This window comes from Panthera tigris, chromosome F3 (genome assembly GCF_018350195.1).
Source record: "Panthera tigris isolate Pti1 chromosome F3, P.tigris_Pti1_mat1.1, whole genome shotgun sequence".
In the NCBI taxonomy this organism is placed as follows: Eukaryota; Metazoa; Chordata; class Mammalia; order Carnivora; family Felidae; genus Panthera; species Panthera tigris.
The window spans coordinates 16,087,113-16,105,801 of NC_056678.1; the positions used below are offsets into that span (position 1 = coordinate 16,087,113).

General features: G+C 37.6%; 1 protein-coding gene across 1 annotated transcript in view; it reads left to right on the top strand.

Moving 5' to 3' along the window:
- Positions 1-18,689, top strand: part of KLHL20 (kelch like family member 20) — a 63,765-nt gene that overhangs the window by 27,388 nt on the left and 17,688 nt on the right. The window contains exons 4-8 of the mRNA XM_007084013.3: positions 3,581-3,739; positions 4,747-4,841; positions 7,390-7,505; positions 11,341-11,524; positions 18,535-18,678. Of these exons, the coding sequence (XP_007084075.1) occupies positions 3,581-3,739; positions 4,747-4,841; positions 7,390-7,505; positions 11,341-11,524; positions 18,535-18,678 (698 nt within the window). The remainder of the gene's footprint in view (positions 1-3,580; positions 3,740-4,746; positions 4,842-7,389; positions 7,506-11,340; positions 11,525-18,534; positions 18,679-18,689) is intronic.

The window sequence follows — 18,689 nt, forward strand, 5'->3', positions numbered from 1 at the left end:
CTCAGAGCTTAGAGCCTGTTTCAGATTCTGTGTCTCCCTGTCTCTCTCTCTCTCTCTCTCTCTCTCAAAAATAAATAAACATTAAAAAAAAAAAAAAACAGACGTTAGAAGAAAACTAAAGATGGAGATCTCTCATTAATTTAGATGGGAAAATTTTTAATAAAATATTACTAAATTGATTCCAACTAAATATAGGAAGTGACTACACCATGACTAAATGGAGTTTATACCTCCATTAAGTTAATAGTATTTTATAGTAACACTTAATTTCCCATTCAAAATAACCTAAATTCTTCATACTTTTTTTTAACAGATTTGACTCTTAATTTCATTCCACTGTTTTTTTTTTTTAATATTTATTTCTTTTGACATAGAGAATGTACGTGTGTGTGTGTGCGAGCGGGGAGGGACAGAGGGAGAGAGAGAGAATCCCAAGTAGGCTTCTCACTGTCAGTGTGAGCCCACGCGAGGCTGTCTCATGAACTGTGAGATCATGACCTGAGCCGAAATGAAGAATCAGACGCTTAACGGACTGAGCCCCCCCAGGTGCCCCTTTCCCACTGTCTTCACATACGAAAATCCACTCTCTAAAACTAAAGATTTGCTACCACTGAGAATTTCCAAAATAATTTGCAAAAGTCATTGGATCCCATATTAAGAATTCCCTGCTTTGGGGATGATCGTCATATTCTATATCTTGATTGTGGTCATGGTTACATGAGTATATACATTTATCAGAACTCATTGTTCTGTACACTTAAAATAAATAAGGTTGATTTTTAAAAAGTTTCCTGTTTTAGGTGCACCTGGGTCACTCGGTTGGTTAAGTGTCCAAGTCTTGATTTCGACTCAGATCATGATCTCATGGTTGTGTGATCCGGCCCCCTCAGGCTCTGCACGAAGCGTGGGATTGGGATTCTCTGTCTCCCTCTCTCTCTGCCCCTCCCCAACTTGTGCTTCCTCTTGCTCTCAAAATAAATAAACTTAAAAAAAAATTCCTGCTTTAACCATAGCTTGGGTTTTACATCTGATGGTAGTTGCAAATTCTGAAGAATATCCTTAACAGAGAAAGATTTGGAATCCCTTCCAGTTCTGAACCTGCCTTTCAAATGAACCTGATTTATACCATGATGAAATCCCCTTGTTTGTGGAGTAGAATGCACTTGTTTGTGCACTAGTTCTGTGCAGATGCAAAAAAAGTCACCATTTAGGGCATTAACACATGTGACTCATTTAAATTATTTTCTAACTTAAGTCTATTTAATTTCCTTCTTTTTCATTAGACCTGGCTTATTTCATACGGTGTCATTTGTCCATAAAGATAAATTAAAAAATTGTCTTTCAACATTAAGTTCGCCATTCACTCCTGGTAGAACAACTCTAGTTAACTTTACTTATTCACTTTTATTGTTTTCAGCTTTATTCATTTTTCAAATTGCATCTCCATTCATTAGAGGAAACTAAAAGTAAGCTCATTACCATAATAGTGTGGGACTTAAAATCCAGATCTCCTATAAACTTTTATTTAAAACAGATACTTTAAAAAGCATTATTTTCTTAACCTGGTTGTTTGGTCAAGGATAGACTCCAGTTCTAGATTTGCTCTAATGGTAGATCACTAATATCTTTTTTCTTCTTGGTGGAAAAAGAAGTGACAGTTTAACTAGACTATCAAAAGTATTAGTTCTACTCTTTGCTGTTAGTGCCAAACAAATATTTTCTAACATAGATTTTCACGTCTTCTTGCCATTTAATGTTTCCAGTAAGTAGTGAATATAATAGTGGTTTGTTCATAAAGTTTAAACTTAGTGATCATTGGTTTATAATCACTAAGTTAGGAAAAAGAATTTATATTTTAACAAGATCCAAAAGAATGTTAAGGCACTGCTTCGCAAAGAGATATGATACCACACTTGTGTTTAAGTTAAGAGATCAGAGTGAAGAAGAGAAAAAAGAGGAAAGAAGATACAGTCATGGCTACAGTTCTGCATGCTGTGAAGGCCAGCACACATAATTTAGGGCTAGGCCTCGAATTTTGCCTTGATTTTATAGCCGCCAAGTTGGGGTTGCCAGGTAAAATACAGGGTGCCCAGTTAAATACAAGTTTCAGATACACAGCAAGTAATTTTGTAGTGTAAGTATGTCTTTTGTTTTTATTTGCTAAATCTGACAGCTGTGCCACAGAGAATACAATGCAGTCATTCTAACTACTAAGTTACCTGGGTAGGCAACCTCAGCTAAAATATGGAGGTAACCTATTTTATTTCCTGAACCCCAAGGGTCTCTCACTCAGGTGATTTGAAAACCTGTGCCATAAAAATTGGAGAGGTCATTAATATTTTCCGCTACAAGTATAGCCAACCTTATGGCTTCATTTTAGAATTTGCATTTGTTTCTAATGTACTTGGGATAAAACAGTCTTAATCAAATATTCAAATTGCTATGGCTTATCTTGTATCCTGCCTAATATTCTGATTTTTAAAAAAAAATTTTTTTTAATGTTTATTTTTGAAAGAGAGACAGAACTTGAGCAGGGGAGGGGCAGAGAGAGAGGGAGACACAGAATCCGAAGCAGGCTCCAGGCTCTGAGCCGTCAGCACAGAGCCCGACATGGGGCTCGAACTCACAATCTGTGAGATCATGACCTGACTGAAGTCAGTCGCGCACCTGACTGAGCCACCCAGGTGCCCCAGTAATATTCTTTTTGATGAGCATGAAAAAACCCTGTCCTAAGAGAATACATCATCTGCATTGGAGGTCACTCCTAACTGTATTCTTCCTGCGCTGATAATAGACATCATGTGTAGCACAATCTTCTGAATGAGAACAACCGCAGGGAGGGTAGCATTGACTCTTTCCCTCTTCCACGTTGCACCCTGACCCTTTTACTCTACGTACTGATGACAGGGTATACAAGATCTTGGGATTTGTGGCTGGACCGCACAACAGGGTAATATCCTTGTTGCCATTTCGCCTCCATTCTGATATCTGTATATCAGAGTGGTTTGATCCTCAGAGGTTTTCATGAGTCTCTCTCCTCAGTATATTCATTCTTGCTTGTGGAATTGCTGACACCCTCATTCTTTTTTTAAATTGGCCCCTTAGTGTTTCTCTTTCAGCAACTTATCCTCCTCTGAAAGCTTTTTCTGATTTTTTTATATGCCTCATAGTTCTGGAATTATAACTTGATGTAGTTAGTTTCATTTATTTTTAATGTTAAATGTAGGTTTTGATACTTCATTTTAGAAAAACAGATTTTATTTTTCTTAAACTGCTTGAATCACAAATTATTATTTCTAAAATTTTAATTGTGTCCTCAGTACTTTCCTTTGTTCCCCACCTTTTTTTTAAATGAATAAATGTTATTTTTTTAGAGCAGTTTTAAGTTCACAGCTAAATGGAACAGAATTCCCATGTACCCCATTTACACACACACTCCCATCCCTATTGTCAATATCCTGCACCAGAAAGGTACGTTGGTTACAACTGATGAACTTACAGTGACAAGTAAATCATCATCAAGAGTAAATTAAATGTGGTCACAATTGCTTTTCTTTTATTCTTACTGAATTTTGAACAGGTGATGGAAAGTGAAGAGTTCATGTTGCTTCCAGCCAATCAGCTCATTGATATAATATCTAGTGATGAACTAAATGTTCGCAGTGAAGAACAGGTGTTCAATGCAGTGATGGCCTGGGTCAAATACAGTATTCAAGAAAGACGTCCTCAGTTACCCCAGGTATGGTGAAAATGTTTCTTCAAGTAACTGCCCTTTTTGTACTGGATGAAATAATAAATGTTTGACTTACAAAAAATAAGCGATTGTCACTGTCCCTTATATTAGACTGTAAGAGACACCATCTATCCCAAATAATCAAGAAGATACTGTTTAGAAGCATTTTAAGTGTTTATCATTTTGAACTTTTTGCTCCTTGGCTTCCTCTCTATTTTGCATCAACTCTAGGTTAGGGTTATAGCACAAGTCAGAACCTAAAGGTGTAAATGAACAAAAGAAAGCAAGGATGACAATTATCGTGCTTCCCTTCCTTGTGGCTTGGAAATCTCATCACATTTGGAAGAGTAAAGGGATGATATGGGCCGTAAGTGGTCACTAAATGAATGTTTAATGTTCTCGTTATTATGACTATAGTCTTTAGCAGTTTAATAGGATATTCTTCTGGATTGTTTCAGTCCAGTTATATAAGCTAATTATAGAAGAGCTTATAACATATTGCTGAAAGCTAGGGGCGCCTGGGTGGCTCAGTCGAGTGGGCGGCCCACTGCGGCTCAGGTCATGATCTCGCCATCTGTGACTTCAAGCCCCGCCTTGGGCTCTGTGCTGACAGCTCAGAGCCTGGAGCCTGCTTCCGATTCTGTGCCTCCCTCTTTTTCTGCCCCTTCCCTGCTTGGTCTCTGTCTCTCTCTCTCTCTCTCAAAAATAATAAACATTAAAAAAAATTAAAAAAAAATTTTTTTTAAAACATATTGCTGAAAGCTCAAAGTGGCATTCTAAAATGATATTAGTATGCTTTCAATTTTCTGACTATTCTGATTACTGAATTGATGGAATAAACTTAGGTTTAGTATTTATGCCTTCCCTCTGTCTTTATTATTTATTAATTAAATCAAATTAATTCAGTTAGATCCCAAAGCAAGTGGAAAGACTATGGGAACTTGTGTTACGTATTCTGTTAAATATCCTGCAGGTGGGAGCTCGTGCCTTTAACGGTATTTATTATCTCTTAGGTGCTGCAGCATGTTCGTCTGCCTTTGCTTAGTCCCAAGTTCCTGGTGGGCACTGTAGGCTCTGATCCCCTCATCAAAAGTGATGAGGAGTGCAGGTATGAATGGCCCTGGGTGGGAAAAATCAACAACTAAGCATTTCTGTTTTCTTCTAATTTCTTTATTTGTGTTGCTTCCTAAATGTTGTATTTCTTAGTGCTGACACCAGAGCAGTTTTTAACAGGTTTTTCTTCTGGGTTAGGGTCAAGAGGAGGAGATGGAAGAAGAGAGGACTGAGCTTCCAGTACTCCATTCCATTAGTTTTTATGTGTGGTGCTTATTGGTGTAGAAGTGGCAATAAAGAGGTAGATTTCTAAGATTTTAATGCAAGCTTGAATTTGAAGAGGCAATTCTCTGCTAATATATGTTTTTCTTGAGATAAATAACGCTGTTGAATCTGTCACAAAGTACCAAGAGCACTGTTCCTTCCATCACATATAGCTGCTTAGGGAATAGGACCAGCCTTGCTTTCTGAGGTTGTGGACAGAGTCAAAGGTCTGCTAGTCAAGTAGCTGTGGAAGGGTTTCCACCAGAGCTTGGTGGGGTAGTTTCATGATGTTCTTCGTGAAAGAAATTCTAAATGCTTCTATAACATAAACAAAACACCTGTTTTATTGGGCTATCTCTGTAATATAGACACAAATTGATAAATTACTTTTCCCAGTTTGATATATTTTAAGATTTGGGTTCAAATCAAACTATATGGTGTTTTTAACCATTTTTTCCCTAGCATGTTCTATATATAAAAATGAAAAGAACTCCTTGAAATACACTGACCTTTGGGTCTCCCTTAGTGACTAAAGAAACTTGCTTTAGTATTAGGAATCCCTAGAACAGAAGTAGAACATGTAGATTCGTTTGCATTTCTTCTATAATCTGAAGCCTGTCCCTTAGAAAGAAATGTCAGAGGGGGTTTTAGATATTTGGGGTTTTATTTTTTTATTTTTAAATGTTTGTTTATTTTGAGAGAGAGAGAGTGTGTGAACGAGTGGGGGAGGGACAGAGAGAAAGGGAGAGAGAGAAACCCACATAGGCTCCCCACTCAGCACAGAGCCCAACATGGGGCTTGATCTCAGGTGCGCGAGATCACGACCTGAGCCAATATCAAGAGTCGGATGCTTAACTGACTGAGCTACCCAGGTGCCCTGATATTTGTATTTTAAATAAAAATCAGACAAATGGCAATTAATTCCCTCAAGTATGTATAGTAGCAGAAGGAAAACCATATGGAATTACGGATTCTGAAATGTGAAGAAACAATGCAAAAGTGCTCCCCATCCATAAAACATAAATCAGATTGTACTGATTCTGATGCACCGAGTAGAGGTACTTCCAAAGTCACTTTTAAAGGAAACCCTTTACTGATATCCTGGCCTCACCATTTACTAGATGTGGGACCTTAGGCAAGTTACCTTAACCTCTTTCTGCTATGGTTTCTTTATCTGTAAAGTAGGGACAATAATAGTACCCCCAGTGGTGGGGATTGTTGAGTTAATATATACTAAACCCTTATAACAAGGACTGACACATAGCTATAAGTGTTCTCATTGTTACTATTAATTTTGGGTTGGCTTGCTAAGTTTTAGCTCTATAGTACTCTCTCTAGGAGAGTACTATAAACCCTCAACACTTAAAAACTGGCTATTAAGAGATCCCAGTCTTTGTTTTTAAGGCTGAGGAAGCTTGAGAAAGTTCTTGGTCATCAGCTTGGGTTTTGGATGGGGAGGAGCTGTTGGTTTGGGGTTTGGTTTGATTTTTTTTTTTTGGATAAGAAACTCAAAAGGGGCCCTATCAAACCATATATTGGAAGTACATAATTGGGTCATGCTTGGGATTGGTCCTGGAGGAATAAATTACTCTTTGTAGCATAAAAAGCTAGAGAAATGAAAATATATTTTAGGAAACACTTTCAAGATTGGGAAAGAACAGAGTTTCCACTAATCAGGTCCTGAATCACTCAGAGAGAGGACTCAAGTGAGCTAAGTACGTATGTGATTAGTTTGTATTAGGATATTGTATTTAACAAGTGTAATTACTAGGTTCTTCTCAGAAAGTACCTGAAGAGACAGGGAAAAAAATTGTTCCTCCTCAGTAGACTTGCTGAGAGTAAACCATTTCATACAGTACCAGATAGCAAATTAACATTAAATGACAGTACACTGTTTCTTCTTAACAATCCAATTTTTGACTTAGTTTTATTATTTAATTAATCTAACAACTATCTAGTGCCAAGGCTGATGTGCTACTCTGCCAGTATCCTGCAGAATCTAGTAAAATTCATGAGAAAGCAATAACTACGCAGGTTGGTAATTGAGTTGTAAATTTTAGTTTCCCGTAAGTTATCGGTGGTCCCAAGCATAATGAGTTTCAGGCTAAATTTGCACTAAGATAGGAAGTCATGATGGAAATACCAATCAATTTACAACTCATAGTATGACTGGCATCATTTCTCTCATGTTTGTGACTTTTTAATATTGGCTGGCATTCATGATTTGGTTTGATTTATGCTTGCTCCCCTTTGCCAATTTACGTATTCCTAAACCATATTGGAATTTGACTAACAATATAATTTAGACATTTGGAATAAAGGCAGAATTTTCTCCACAGAGACTTGGTAGATGAAGCTAAAAACTATCTCCTCTTACCTCAAGAACGACCACTGATGCAAGGACCAAGGACAAGACCACGGAAACCTATCCGATGTGGAGAAGTACTCTTTGCAGGTTTGGGTCTTAATATACTGTGATTAAACTGAATGTTTTCCTACATGTTAAACTGTCATTTGAGTAGTCCTTTGGACAATTGTGATATCCACTGTCATAAGAGATTAACACATAATAAGTTACCATGTAGCTTGACTCCTTAACTCATGATCCAACACTGGTATTCTCCAAGAGTGCTCTATTTTTATGTAAGTCTAAAAATGTCATGCAGTAGATATTTTGTTAAAATGAGTCATATGCATTTTTTATATACCAGTGTGCAAGTCACCTCATAATTACCTAGAACTGTCAAAAAACATGACCTTTACAGGGAGGCCTGGGTGGCTCAGTTGGTTAAGGCATCCGACTTCGGCTCAGGTCATGATCTCGTGGTTCGTGGGTCTGAGCCCCACATCAGGCTCCATGCTTGCTGATAGCTCGGAGCCTGGAGCCTGCTTCAGATTCTGTGTCTTCCTCTCTCTCTCCTCTTCCACTCACACTCTGTCTCTCTCTCAAAAATAAGTAAACATTTAAAAAAAGTTTAAAAAACAAAACATTATCTTACATTAAACAGTTACACACTTTCCTAGCTCCACTGAGCTAGATTGAGCCCAAGACAGTCTGCTGTATCATTTTGCTCCTACTCTCTGCTCCTTAATCTTTAAGAACTTTCATCCTCAGATGTCACTTCCATCCACGTAAATTCAGCTCTCTTGTTCACCTGAATAACAGCTTTCTCACAGTTGCATCAAACTACTTTTTACTAGTTCTGTCTTAGTCCATCGGGCTATTCTAACAGAAAACCAGAAACTGGGTGGTTATAAACAACATAAATTTATCTCTCACAGTTCTGGAGGCTAGGAAGTCTAAGATTAAGGCACCAGGAGATTCTATGTCTGGTGAGGGCCCACCTGCTTCTTCATGGAAGTTGGTCTTCTTATCTTTTTGCTGTGTTCTTACACGGAGGTAGGGGCAAGGGAACTTTCTGAGGTCTCCTTTATAAGAGCACTGATCCCATTCATGAAAGCTCTGCCCTTATAACCTAAGCACCTTGAAAAGGCCCTACCTCCTAATACCATCACACTGGGGACTAGATTTCAACATGTAAATTTTGGTGGGACATACATACATTCAGTCTGTAGCAAGTTCTCTGAATATTTTTTCTAATTCTGATTCGTGGAGCTAACCGGGACGCATAGTGTTTGTATTTAAGCTCCCAACTTTCACTAATTCCATGGCTCCTTAGATGTAGACATCCTTGGATTCTTTTGTCCCATTTTAATATATGAAGTGTTCTATTCCTTTTCATCAGGGAATTTTGTGCAATCTCTGGGGCCTAGTATCCTTTTCCATCAGCCTAACCACTGCCTATCTTTTTTCTTCCCAATTTAATTTTCTCTTGGCCTGTGGGAATATATTTTCCCCTATATTTTTAGAGGGAAAATTTGATAATTTATGTTTTTAGCTCTCTCCTTTTAAGTTTTTTCATCTAAATTCCTTCATGTAGAGGATTGTAGTATTTCTGCAAGAAGAAAATTGATGCCAGGTTTTCTTTTTCACTCCAGTCCTCATCAGACTTTTTTTTCTCTTTTGAAGAATTTCTTTATTTTTGTTTTAGATTTCAAACTTAATTATTAATTCATTATGCACTGAATTCTCCCATACATCTAGTGTCCAAATGTCTCTGTTATTAATAGATTTATAATTTGTATTATTATTCTTATTTATTCCTATGTATGCATGAACATATTCACCTGCTATGTGGGTTTACACAGACATTTGCATGCTCGCACCTTCATACATCTGCATCCTTGCTCTCCCATAGAGCAGTCTTAGAGTTTCTCTTTCCCACTTTTGAAAGTTGATGGTCTATTTTGAAATTAGAAGGCTGCAAGATCTAATTATTTGTGGTACCTGTGTCTTCATGATGTCATGTTGTTTTTGGGAATTCTAGTAGTAGGACCATCTTTATGGAGTTACGCCCATTATTATGAAGATCTATTAATCTATTTTGATAGATTATTATGAAGATCTATTAATCTATCTATTAATCTATTTTGTTTGGCTATTGTTTTAGTAGCTGGAGTAGGGGTGGCAGTATTGTTAGACTTCACTTTTTTTTTTAATTTTTTAAAATGTTTTATTTACTTTTGACAGAGAGAGAGACAGAGCATGAGTGGGGGAGGAGCAGAGAGAGAGGGAGACACAGAAGCTGAAGTAGGCTCCAGGCTCTTAGCTGTCAGCACAGAGCCCGATGCGGGGCTCGAACTCACAGACCACAAGATCATGACCTGAGCCGAAATCGGACGCTCAACCGACTGAACCACCCAGGCGCCCCTAGACTTCACTTTTTAAGCTCCATAATGTAGCCCTTATTTTGGATTGGAATAGAGATGATTTGAAAGAATAATAAATTAAAATTATCTGCTATAACCACTTTTTTATTCAGGGAGCACTCTGAGAAGCTCTGTGGAACTCAGTTTGAACTTGTTATTCTGGTTATCAAAAATGTAGTTTCTTCAAAACATTTCCTGACCTTAAATGTCAGTTTGGATAATGTAGAATTCTCTATAGAGTGTAGATTAAACAGAAAGTAAAGTATTTTATAGCATAAGTCATAAGAATTTTTGTGTTATTTTCAGTTATAAGAGGACCTATTAAGAGACTGTGAATAGATGAGTCAAAATCTTTCCCCAGTAGAATAAAAAGAAAACTAGGCTTCTGAATTATAGTTCTTTTTTTTTGAGACTGAGCCACCCAGGCACCCCACAAAGTTATTATATTATTGACTGTATTCCCTGTGATCTATATTACATCCCCATGACTAATTTATTTTATACTGGAGGTTTATACCTTTTTAATCCCCTTCACCTATTTTGCCTGCCCCCCAACCCTTCTCCACTCTGGTAACCAACAGTTTGTTCCCTGTATCTATGAGTTTGTTTCTGTTTTGTTTTGTTTGTTTCCACATAAGTGAAATTGTACAGCATTTGTCTGACTTATTTCACTTGATTGGATCCCTAGATACAACTATGTTGTCGCAAATGGCAAGATTTCCTTCTTTTTTATGGCTGAGTAATATTCAATTATGTATATATAGTATATCTCATTCATTTATCAGTAGATACTTAGGTTGCTTTCATATCTTGGCTATTATAAATAATGCTGCATTGAATATAGGGGTTCATATTTCTCTTTGAATTAGTGTTTTCATTTTCTTTGGATAAATATTCAGAAGTGGGATTGCTGGGTCATATGATAGTTCTATTTTTAATTTTTTAAGGCCTCCATATTGTTTTCCAGAACGACTGCACCAATTTACGCTACTACTAACAGTGTATGAGGATTCCCTTTTCTTCACATCCTCACCAACGCTGGTTATTTTTTGTCAGGTTTTAGTTCTTTAAGCTTTCGATAACAAATTACATTTATGTAGTATTTTATTCTTTAGAAAGCAGCTTAATGTATTTATTATTTCACTTTTAAATTTTTGTTCCTTATTTAACAAGTAAGGTAGTTTATAAGATATTCTCAAGATCACATCACTTAGCAGAGGTAACACGCAAACTCCAGTCTTCTAACTAAATTCAGTGTTTTATCCATTAAATGCCACTTACTTCCCAATCTGACTTAAACTGGTGTCCTTGCTCTTCTCTGTAAAATGGATTTATTTAGAAAATTAAAGATTATCGCAACCCCAGTGGAATAAGTAAAAGTCATAACTTATGTTTTGACCTGCTTCTAGAGATATTTGGTAAGTCCAAGCAATAGGTCATGATTTGAAGTTTTGAAGTGAGTAATACATTCTGTGCATTAGAACAAGTATTCTCTTGACCACTTGTATTACTTCCCCCAGTTGGTGGCTGGTGCAGTGGAGATGCTATTTCTAGTGTTGAACGGTATGATCCACAGACCAATGAATGGCGAATGGTAGCTTCGATGAGCAAAAGGCGATGTGGAGTTGGGGTCAGTGTTCTTGATGACCTGCTATATGCAGTAGGAGGCCATGATGGATCCTCATATCTCAACAGTGTCGAAAGGTAAGTAAGGTCAATTTCAAATTTTCTTCTCTGCTATTCATGTAGTTTTCACTTGAGATGTTAACCAGGAAACAAATGTGTTTTGCTGCTTTAGTATTGCATCTACTAGTTGGCAGCCTTGACCACTTAGCATAACATATGAGTCCTTTATAATTTAACTTCCACCTGACCTATTTTTCCAGTCTGTCTCCCCTGGCATACCCCTATTCCCTAATGCTACTGCAGACCCACCAAATTTCCTGTGGTTCCTTGGGCATGCTAAATCCTTTTATTTCTCTTTGCCTACTCATATGCTTGCTGTTCTTTCTTCCCTGGAATATCTCTACAAGATTCAATGTTTTTACTTCTTATATAAAGCCTTCTCTGACTCCCTACAGACTATTGATTACTCATTCCTCTGCTCTTTCATAAGTATTTTGAATATACTTGTACATATCTGATTGGCTATCATTGTTAAAATGTCTTTTCCCATATCTATCCCAGTGCCTGGCACATTAGAATTCTACAGTAATTGATTTTTAATAACTTCTGGCTTCTGGCTCACATACACCCTTTTTCATTCAGCCGTGCTGATTTACAGTGATTCTTGGCATTTCTTAAACATGTCTGTGAAATCCTGCAGCATAGCGGGGCTGGTTCAATATTCCCAAATCAATCAATGTGATATATCACATTAATAAAAGAAAGGATAAGAACCATATGATCCTGTCAATAGATACAGAAAAAACAGTTGACAAAATACAGCATCATTTCTTAATAAAAACCCTCAAGATAGTCGGGATAGAAGGAACATACCTTAACATCATAAAAGCTGTATACGAAAAGCCCACAGCCAGTATCATCCTCAATGGGGAAAAACTGAGATTTTTCCCCCTGAGATCAGGAACATGTCAGGGATGTCCATTCTCACCACTGTTGTTTAACATAGTATTGGAAGTCCTAGCCTCAGCAATCAGACAACACAAAGAAATAAAAGGCATCCAAGTTGGCAAAGAAGTCAAACTTTCACTCTACCTGGAAAACATGAAAGACTCCACCAAAAAGCTGCTAGAACTGATACATGAATTCAGCAAAGTCGCAGGATACAAAATCACTGTACAGATATCAGTTGCGTTTCTATACACCGATAATGAAGCAACAGAAAGAGAAACCAAGAAATCGATCCCACTTACAATTCCACCAAGAACCATAAAATACCTAGGAATAAACCTAACCAAAGGTGTAAAAGATCTGTATGCTGAAAACTATAGAAAACTTATGAAGGAAATTGAAGAAGACACAAAGAAATGGAAAAACATTCCATGCTCATGGATTGGAAGAACAAATTATCATTAAAATGTTGATACTACCCAAAGCAATCTACACTTTCAATGCAGTCCCAATCAAAATTGCACCAGCATTCTTCTCAAAGCTAGAACAAACAATCCTAAAATTTGTATGGAACCACAGAAGACCCTGAATACCCAAAGTAATGTTGAAAAAGAAAACCAAAGTGGGAGGCATGACAATCCCAGACTTTAGCCTCTGCTACAAAGCTGTAATCATCAAGACAGTATGGTATTGGCACAAAAACAGACACATAGACCAATGGAATAGAGAACCCAGAATTGAATGCACAAATGTATGGCCAGCTAACCTTTGACAAAGCAGGAAAGAGTCTCCAATGGAAAAAAGACAGTCTCTTTAGCAAACGGTGTCGGGAGAACTGGACAGCAACATGCAGAACAATGAAACTAGACCACTTTCTTACAACATACACAAAAACAAACTCAAAATGGATGAAAGACCCAAATGTGAGACAGGAAACCATCAAAACCCTAGAGGAGAAATCAGGCAACAACCTTTTTGACCTCAGCTGCAGCAATTTTTTGCTCAACACATGTCCAAAGGCAAGGGAATTAAAAGCAAAAGTAAACTATTGGGACCTCATCAAGATAAAAAGCTTCTGGACTGCAAAGGAAACAGTCAACAAAACTAAAAGGCAGCCGACAGAATGGGAAAAGATATTTGCAAATGACATATTAGATAATGTATCCAAAATCTATAAAGAACTTACCAAACTCCACACCCAAAAAACCAAATAATCCAGTGAAGAAAAAGGCAGAAGACATGAATAGACACTTTTCCAAAGAAGACATCCAGACACGTGAAAAGATGCTCAGCATCTGAGATACCACCTCACGCTGGTCAGAGTGGCTAAAATTAACAACTCAGGAAACAACAGATGCTGGTGAGGATGTAGAGAAAGGGGAACCCTCTTACACTGTTGGTGGGAATGCAAATGGTGCAGCCACTCTGGAAAACAGTGTGGAGATTTCTCAAAAAGTTAAGAACAGAACTACTCTATCACCCAGCAATAGCACTACTAAGAATTTACCCAAGGGATACAGGAGTGCTGATACATAGGGGCACATGTACCCCAATGTTTACAGCAGCACTGTCAACAATAACCAAATTATGAAAAGAGCCTAAATGTCTATCAACTGATGAATGGATAAAGAAGATGTGGTTTGAGATGTGGTTTGGTCTCTTGGCAATGAGAAAGAATAAAATCTGGCCATTTGCAGCAAAATGGATGGAATTGGAGGGTATTACAGTAAGTGAAATAAGTCAGTCAGAGAAAGGCAGATATCATATGTTTTCACTCATATGTGGAACTTGAGAAACTTAACAAAAGACTCTGGGGGAAGGGAACGGGAAAAAATAGTTACAGAGAGGGAGGGAGGCAAACCATAAGAGACTCTTAAATACAGAGAACAAACTGAGGGCTCATTGGGGTGGGGGCAGCAGGGGAGAGGGGAAAATGGGTGATGGGCATTGAGGAGGGCACTTGTTGGGATGAGCACTGGGTGTTGTATGTAAACAATGAATCATGGAATCCTTCCCCAAAACCGAGAGCATACTGTATACACTGTATGTTAGCTAACTTGACAATAAATTATATTAGAAACAAACAAACAAAAAAATCCTGCAGCATGTAAAGATCTAGAGGTATAGGGGCACCTGGGTGGCTCAGTCAGTTGAGCATCTGACTCTTGATTTTGTCTCAGGTTATGATCCCAGGGTCATGGGATTGAGCCCTGCATCAGTCTCTAAGCTGAGCATGGAGCCTGCTTAAAATTATCTCTCTCTCCCTCTGCCACTTTCCCCTGTTCGCTCTCTCTCTAAAATTACAAAAAAAAAAAAAAAAAAATCTAGAGGTATAGATTATAGAGCTGAAAAACCAAACAGAGGGATTAGCTCCACAGAAGTTAAAAAAAAAAAGTGTGCTGAAAAACAAATTGAGTTACAGGTACCTGGCTGGCTCAGGCAGTAGAGCATGCAACTTTTGATCTCAGGGTTGTAAGTTCAAGCCCCACATTGAGTGTAGAGACTATTTAAAAGAATTAAAATCATTAAAAAAATAAAAATAAAGTGAATTAAAGAAATAAGAATGGAAATGATTAAATATTTACAACTTAATAATAATTAAGCCCAAATATATCAAAATGTGTGGCATGCAACTAAGATAGTATTCAGAGGCAAATTTATATGCATTATAACAATATGCATACATTTGAAAATAAGAAAGATGAGAAAATAAATCATTCTTTTAAATCAAGAAGTTATAAAAAGCCACAAAATCCAAGAAAATACAAAGAAAAAATTAATGAGATTGAAAACAATTAAAATTGATATAATTACAAAAAGAGCAATTTGATAGTTTTTTGATAGTATGTTATAAAATTAAAAATGACTTGGGACGCCTGGATAGCTCAGTCAGTTAAGTGGCAGGCTCCTAATTTCAGCTCAGGTCATTATCTCAGGGTCATGAGATCGAGCCCCACATTGGGCTGTGTGCTGGGTGTGGAGCCTGCTTGAGATTCTCTCTGTCCTCCCTCTGCCCTCGTCCACTTGTCTCTAAAAAAAAATGTGAATAGATGGACTAAAATATTTTTAAAAAGGTGGGGCGAGTGGCACCTAGTCAGTTGAGTCAGTTGAGTTGACGCTCAGTCAGTTGAGCGTCCAACTCTTGATTTCAGCTCAAGTTATGATCCCAGGGTCATGGGATGGAGCTCCGTGTAGGGCTCCACACTGAGCAGGGAGCCTGCTTAAGATTCTCTCTCTCTCTCTCTCTCTCTCTCTCTCTCTTCCTCCCTCCCTCCCTCCCTCCCTCTCCCCACACACACACCGCCCCCATTCTGCCCTCTCCCCTGCTCACATGCTGTTTCTCTAAAAAAAAAAAAAAAAAAAAAAATGACTGTACTCTGTGCCCCTTGATTCTACTTGTCATCATCCATTTGCACAAGGAGAAATATACAAGAGTAATTACTGTGTTTTTTAATAATAATAAGGTCTTTTAATTATTATTTTATTATAATATTTCTCTACTCTGAAATCCACATTTCCTTCCAGAGAAATTTACAAGGAATGGCCATATATCAGCAAAACTACAGGTTTTGAAGCATTTTCACAGAGGAGAGTGTGAGGATAGGTTATCAATTATTAAGAGTTTCTGTCACTCAAATTTTCAGTTAAGATATTTTCAGCTACAGGTTAACAGAAAACTTCTATTAAGCAGGCTAAAATAATTTATTATTTTCCAGAAACACGGTTTCTCAGGGCTTTAACTCCACCTCTCTGATATCTCCCTTAGCTCTGCAATGCTTACATATGGATTCCTTCTCAAATAGACATCAAGATGGCTGGAGCAGTTTTGGGCATCACATCTAGACGTAACTCTGTTCACAGGGAGAAAACGGGCCATGTCTTCTTTCTGAAAGTTTGGGAGCAAGGAAATCCTTACCAGAAACCCCAGTTTTTCTTAGCAGACCTTCCCCCATCAATCATTGGCTAGAATCAGGTCACATGCCTTTCCTAAACCAACACTGACAAAGTGAATGGGATTGGCATGATTGGTAAACTAATAGAGAAGAATTTATGCTGAGAGACTGCCACCATACCTTTACCTGAGGAGTATTTAATTCCAATTTCTATAACATAAATCCTCTTTAGTACATATTCCATAATTTATCAATGCAGAATATACTCTAATTTGAGTATGTTTGAGTATATTGAAGTTGCCAACTCAAATAACCAGGACATTAAAATCATCTAGTATTAAGAGTTTCTTTTCACAGAATCTGAGTTTTATGGATTTTATAAGAATAAAACTAAAAGAATCAAAAAAATACAGTGTCCCTAGCTTTAAATATCTTCACTACAGGTTCTGGGACTTCTCAACCATTGTCACTTCTCAAATGCCAAGGCAAAGAAGAGGATAGGGAGGGTAGGGTAGAATGATTATCCCTACAGTAAGGTCTTTTTTTTTTTTTTTCACATTTATTTATTTTTATTTTTATTTTATTTTTATGAAATTTATTGTCAATTTGGTTTCCATACAACACCCAGTGCTCATCCCAACAGGTGCCCTCCTCAATGCCCATCACCCACTTTCCTCTCCCTCCCACCCCCCATCAACCCTCAGTTTATTCTCAGTTTTTAAGAGTCTCTTATGCTTTGGCTCCCTCCCTCTCTTTCTTTTTTTTCCTTCCCCTCCCCCATGGTCTTCTGTTAAGTTTCTCTGGATCCACATAAGAGTGAAAACATATGGTATCTGTCTTTCTCTGTATGACTTATTTCACTTAGCATAACACTCTCCCATTCCATCCACGTTGCTACAAAAGGCCATATTTCATTCTTTCTCATTGCCAAGTAGTATTCCATTGTATATATAAACCACATCTTCTTTATCCATTCATCGGTTGGTGGACATTTAGGCTCTTCCCATAATTTGGCTATTGTTGAAAGTGCTGCTATAAACATTGGGGTACAAGTGTCCCTATGCATCAGCACTCCTGTATCCCTGGGGTAAATTCCTAGCAGTAGTATTGCTGGGTCATAGGGTAGATCTATTTTTAATTTTTGAGGAATGTCCACACTGTTTTCCAGAGCGGCTGCACCAGTTTGCATTCCCACTAACAGTGCAAAAGTGTCCCTGTTTCTCCACATCCTCTCCAGCATCTATAGTCTCCTGATCTGTTCATTTTAGCCACTCTAACCAGAGTGAGGTGGTATCTCAGTGTGGTTTTGATTTGTATTTCCCTGATGAGGCGTGACATTAAGCATCATTTCATGTGTCTGTTGGCCATCTGGATGTTCTTTGGAAAAGTGTCTATTCATGTCTTCTGCCTTTTTCTTCACTGGATTATTTGTTTTTCGGGTGTGGAGTTTGGTGAGTTCTTTATAGATTTTGGATACTAGCCCTTTATCTAATATGTCATTTGCAAATACCTTTTCCATTCCATCGGTTGCCTTTTAGTTTTGTTAATTGTTTCCTTTGCATTGCAGAAGCTTTTTATCTTGATGAGGTCCCAATAGTTCATTTTTGCTTTTAATTTCCTTCCCTTTGGAGATGTGTCGAGTAAGAAATTGCTGCGGCTGAGGTCAGAGAGGGTTTTTCCTGCTTTCTCCTCTAGGGTTTTGATGGTTTCCTATCTCACATTCAGGTCCTGTATGCCAAAATCATTTTTACTGGTCAAATTAGTAATTACTGTTTTTAATGGCAAAATGTAATAAGCAATGTAAGGATACATCAGTAGGGATAGTATTAAATAATATAAGGCACACACAATAATGAAATGTTGGAAGAATCTAGAGCTATATCTATTAGCATGGGTAGATCTCAGAAATATGTCGAGTGAGAAAACAGTTCCTATGTTGTGGTATTATAAAGTATTGTCTTGAAGGACATACACCAAGTCACAATGGGAAGAGACCAGAAATTGGTGGAACTCGAAGGGAAATTTAGCTTTGTCCAAAACTTTCTGAAAAAAGTTTTAAAAGAAAACATATTCATATCTAACTTGTTGAAATAAAAAAATTAAGTTTAAAAACTAAAACATAAATTAGCATTACATGTGCTTTAGTTATTAATCAGTCCATATTTACAGGAAAGAACATAGACTGTGTAGATATGGCCAGACTTTCTTTGTATAGTACAAACTCTGCTCTTAATGTGTTCTCTGCAGGTACGACCCCAAAACAAACCAATGGAGCAGCGATGTGGCTCCCACAAGCACGTGCAGGACGAGTGTTGGTGTGGCGGTGCTCGGAGGCTTTCTCTATGCTGTGGGGGGCCAGGATGGCGTGTCCTGCCTCAACATTGTTGAGAGGTGATCTCTTC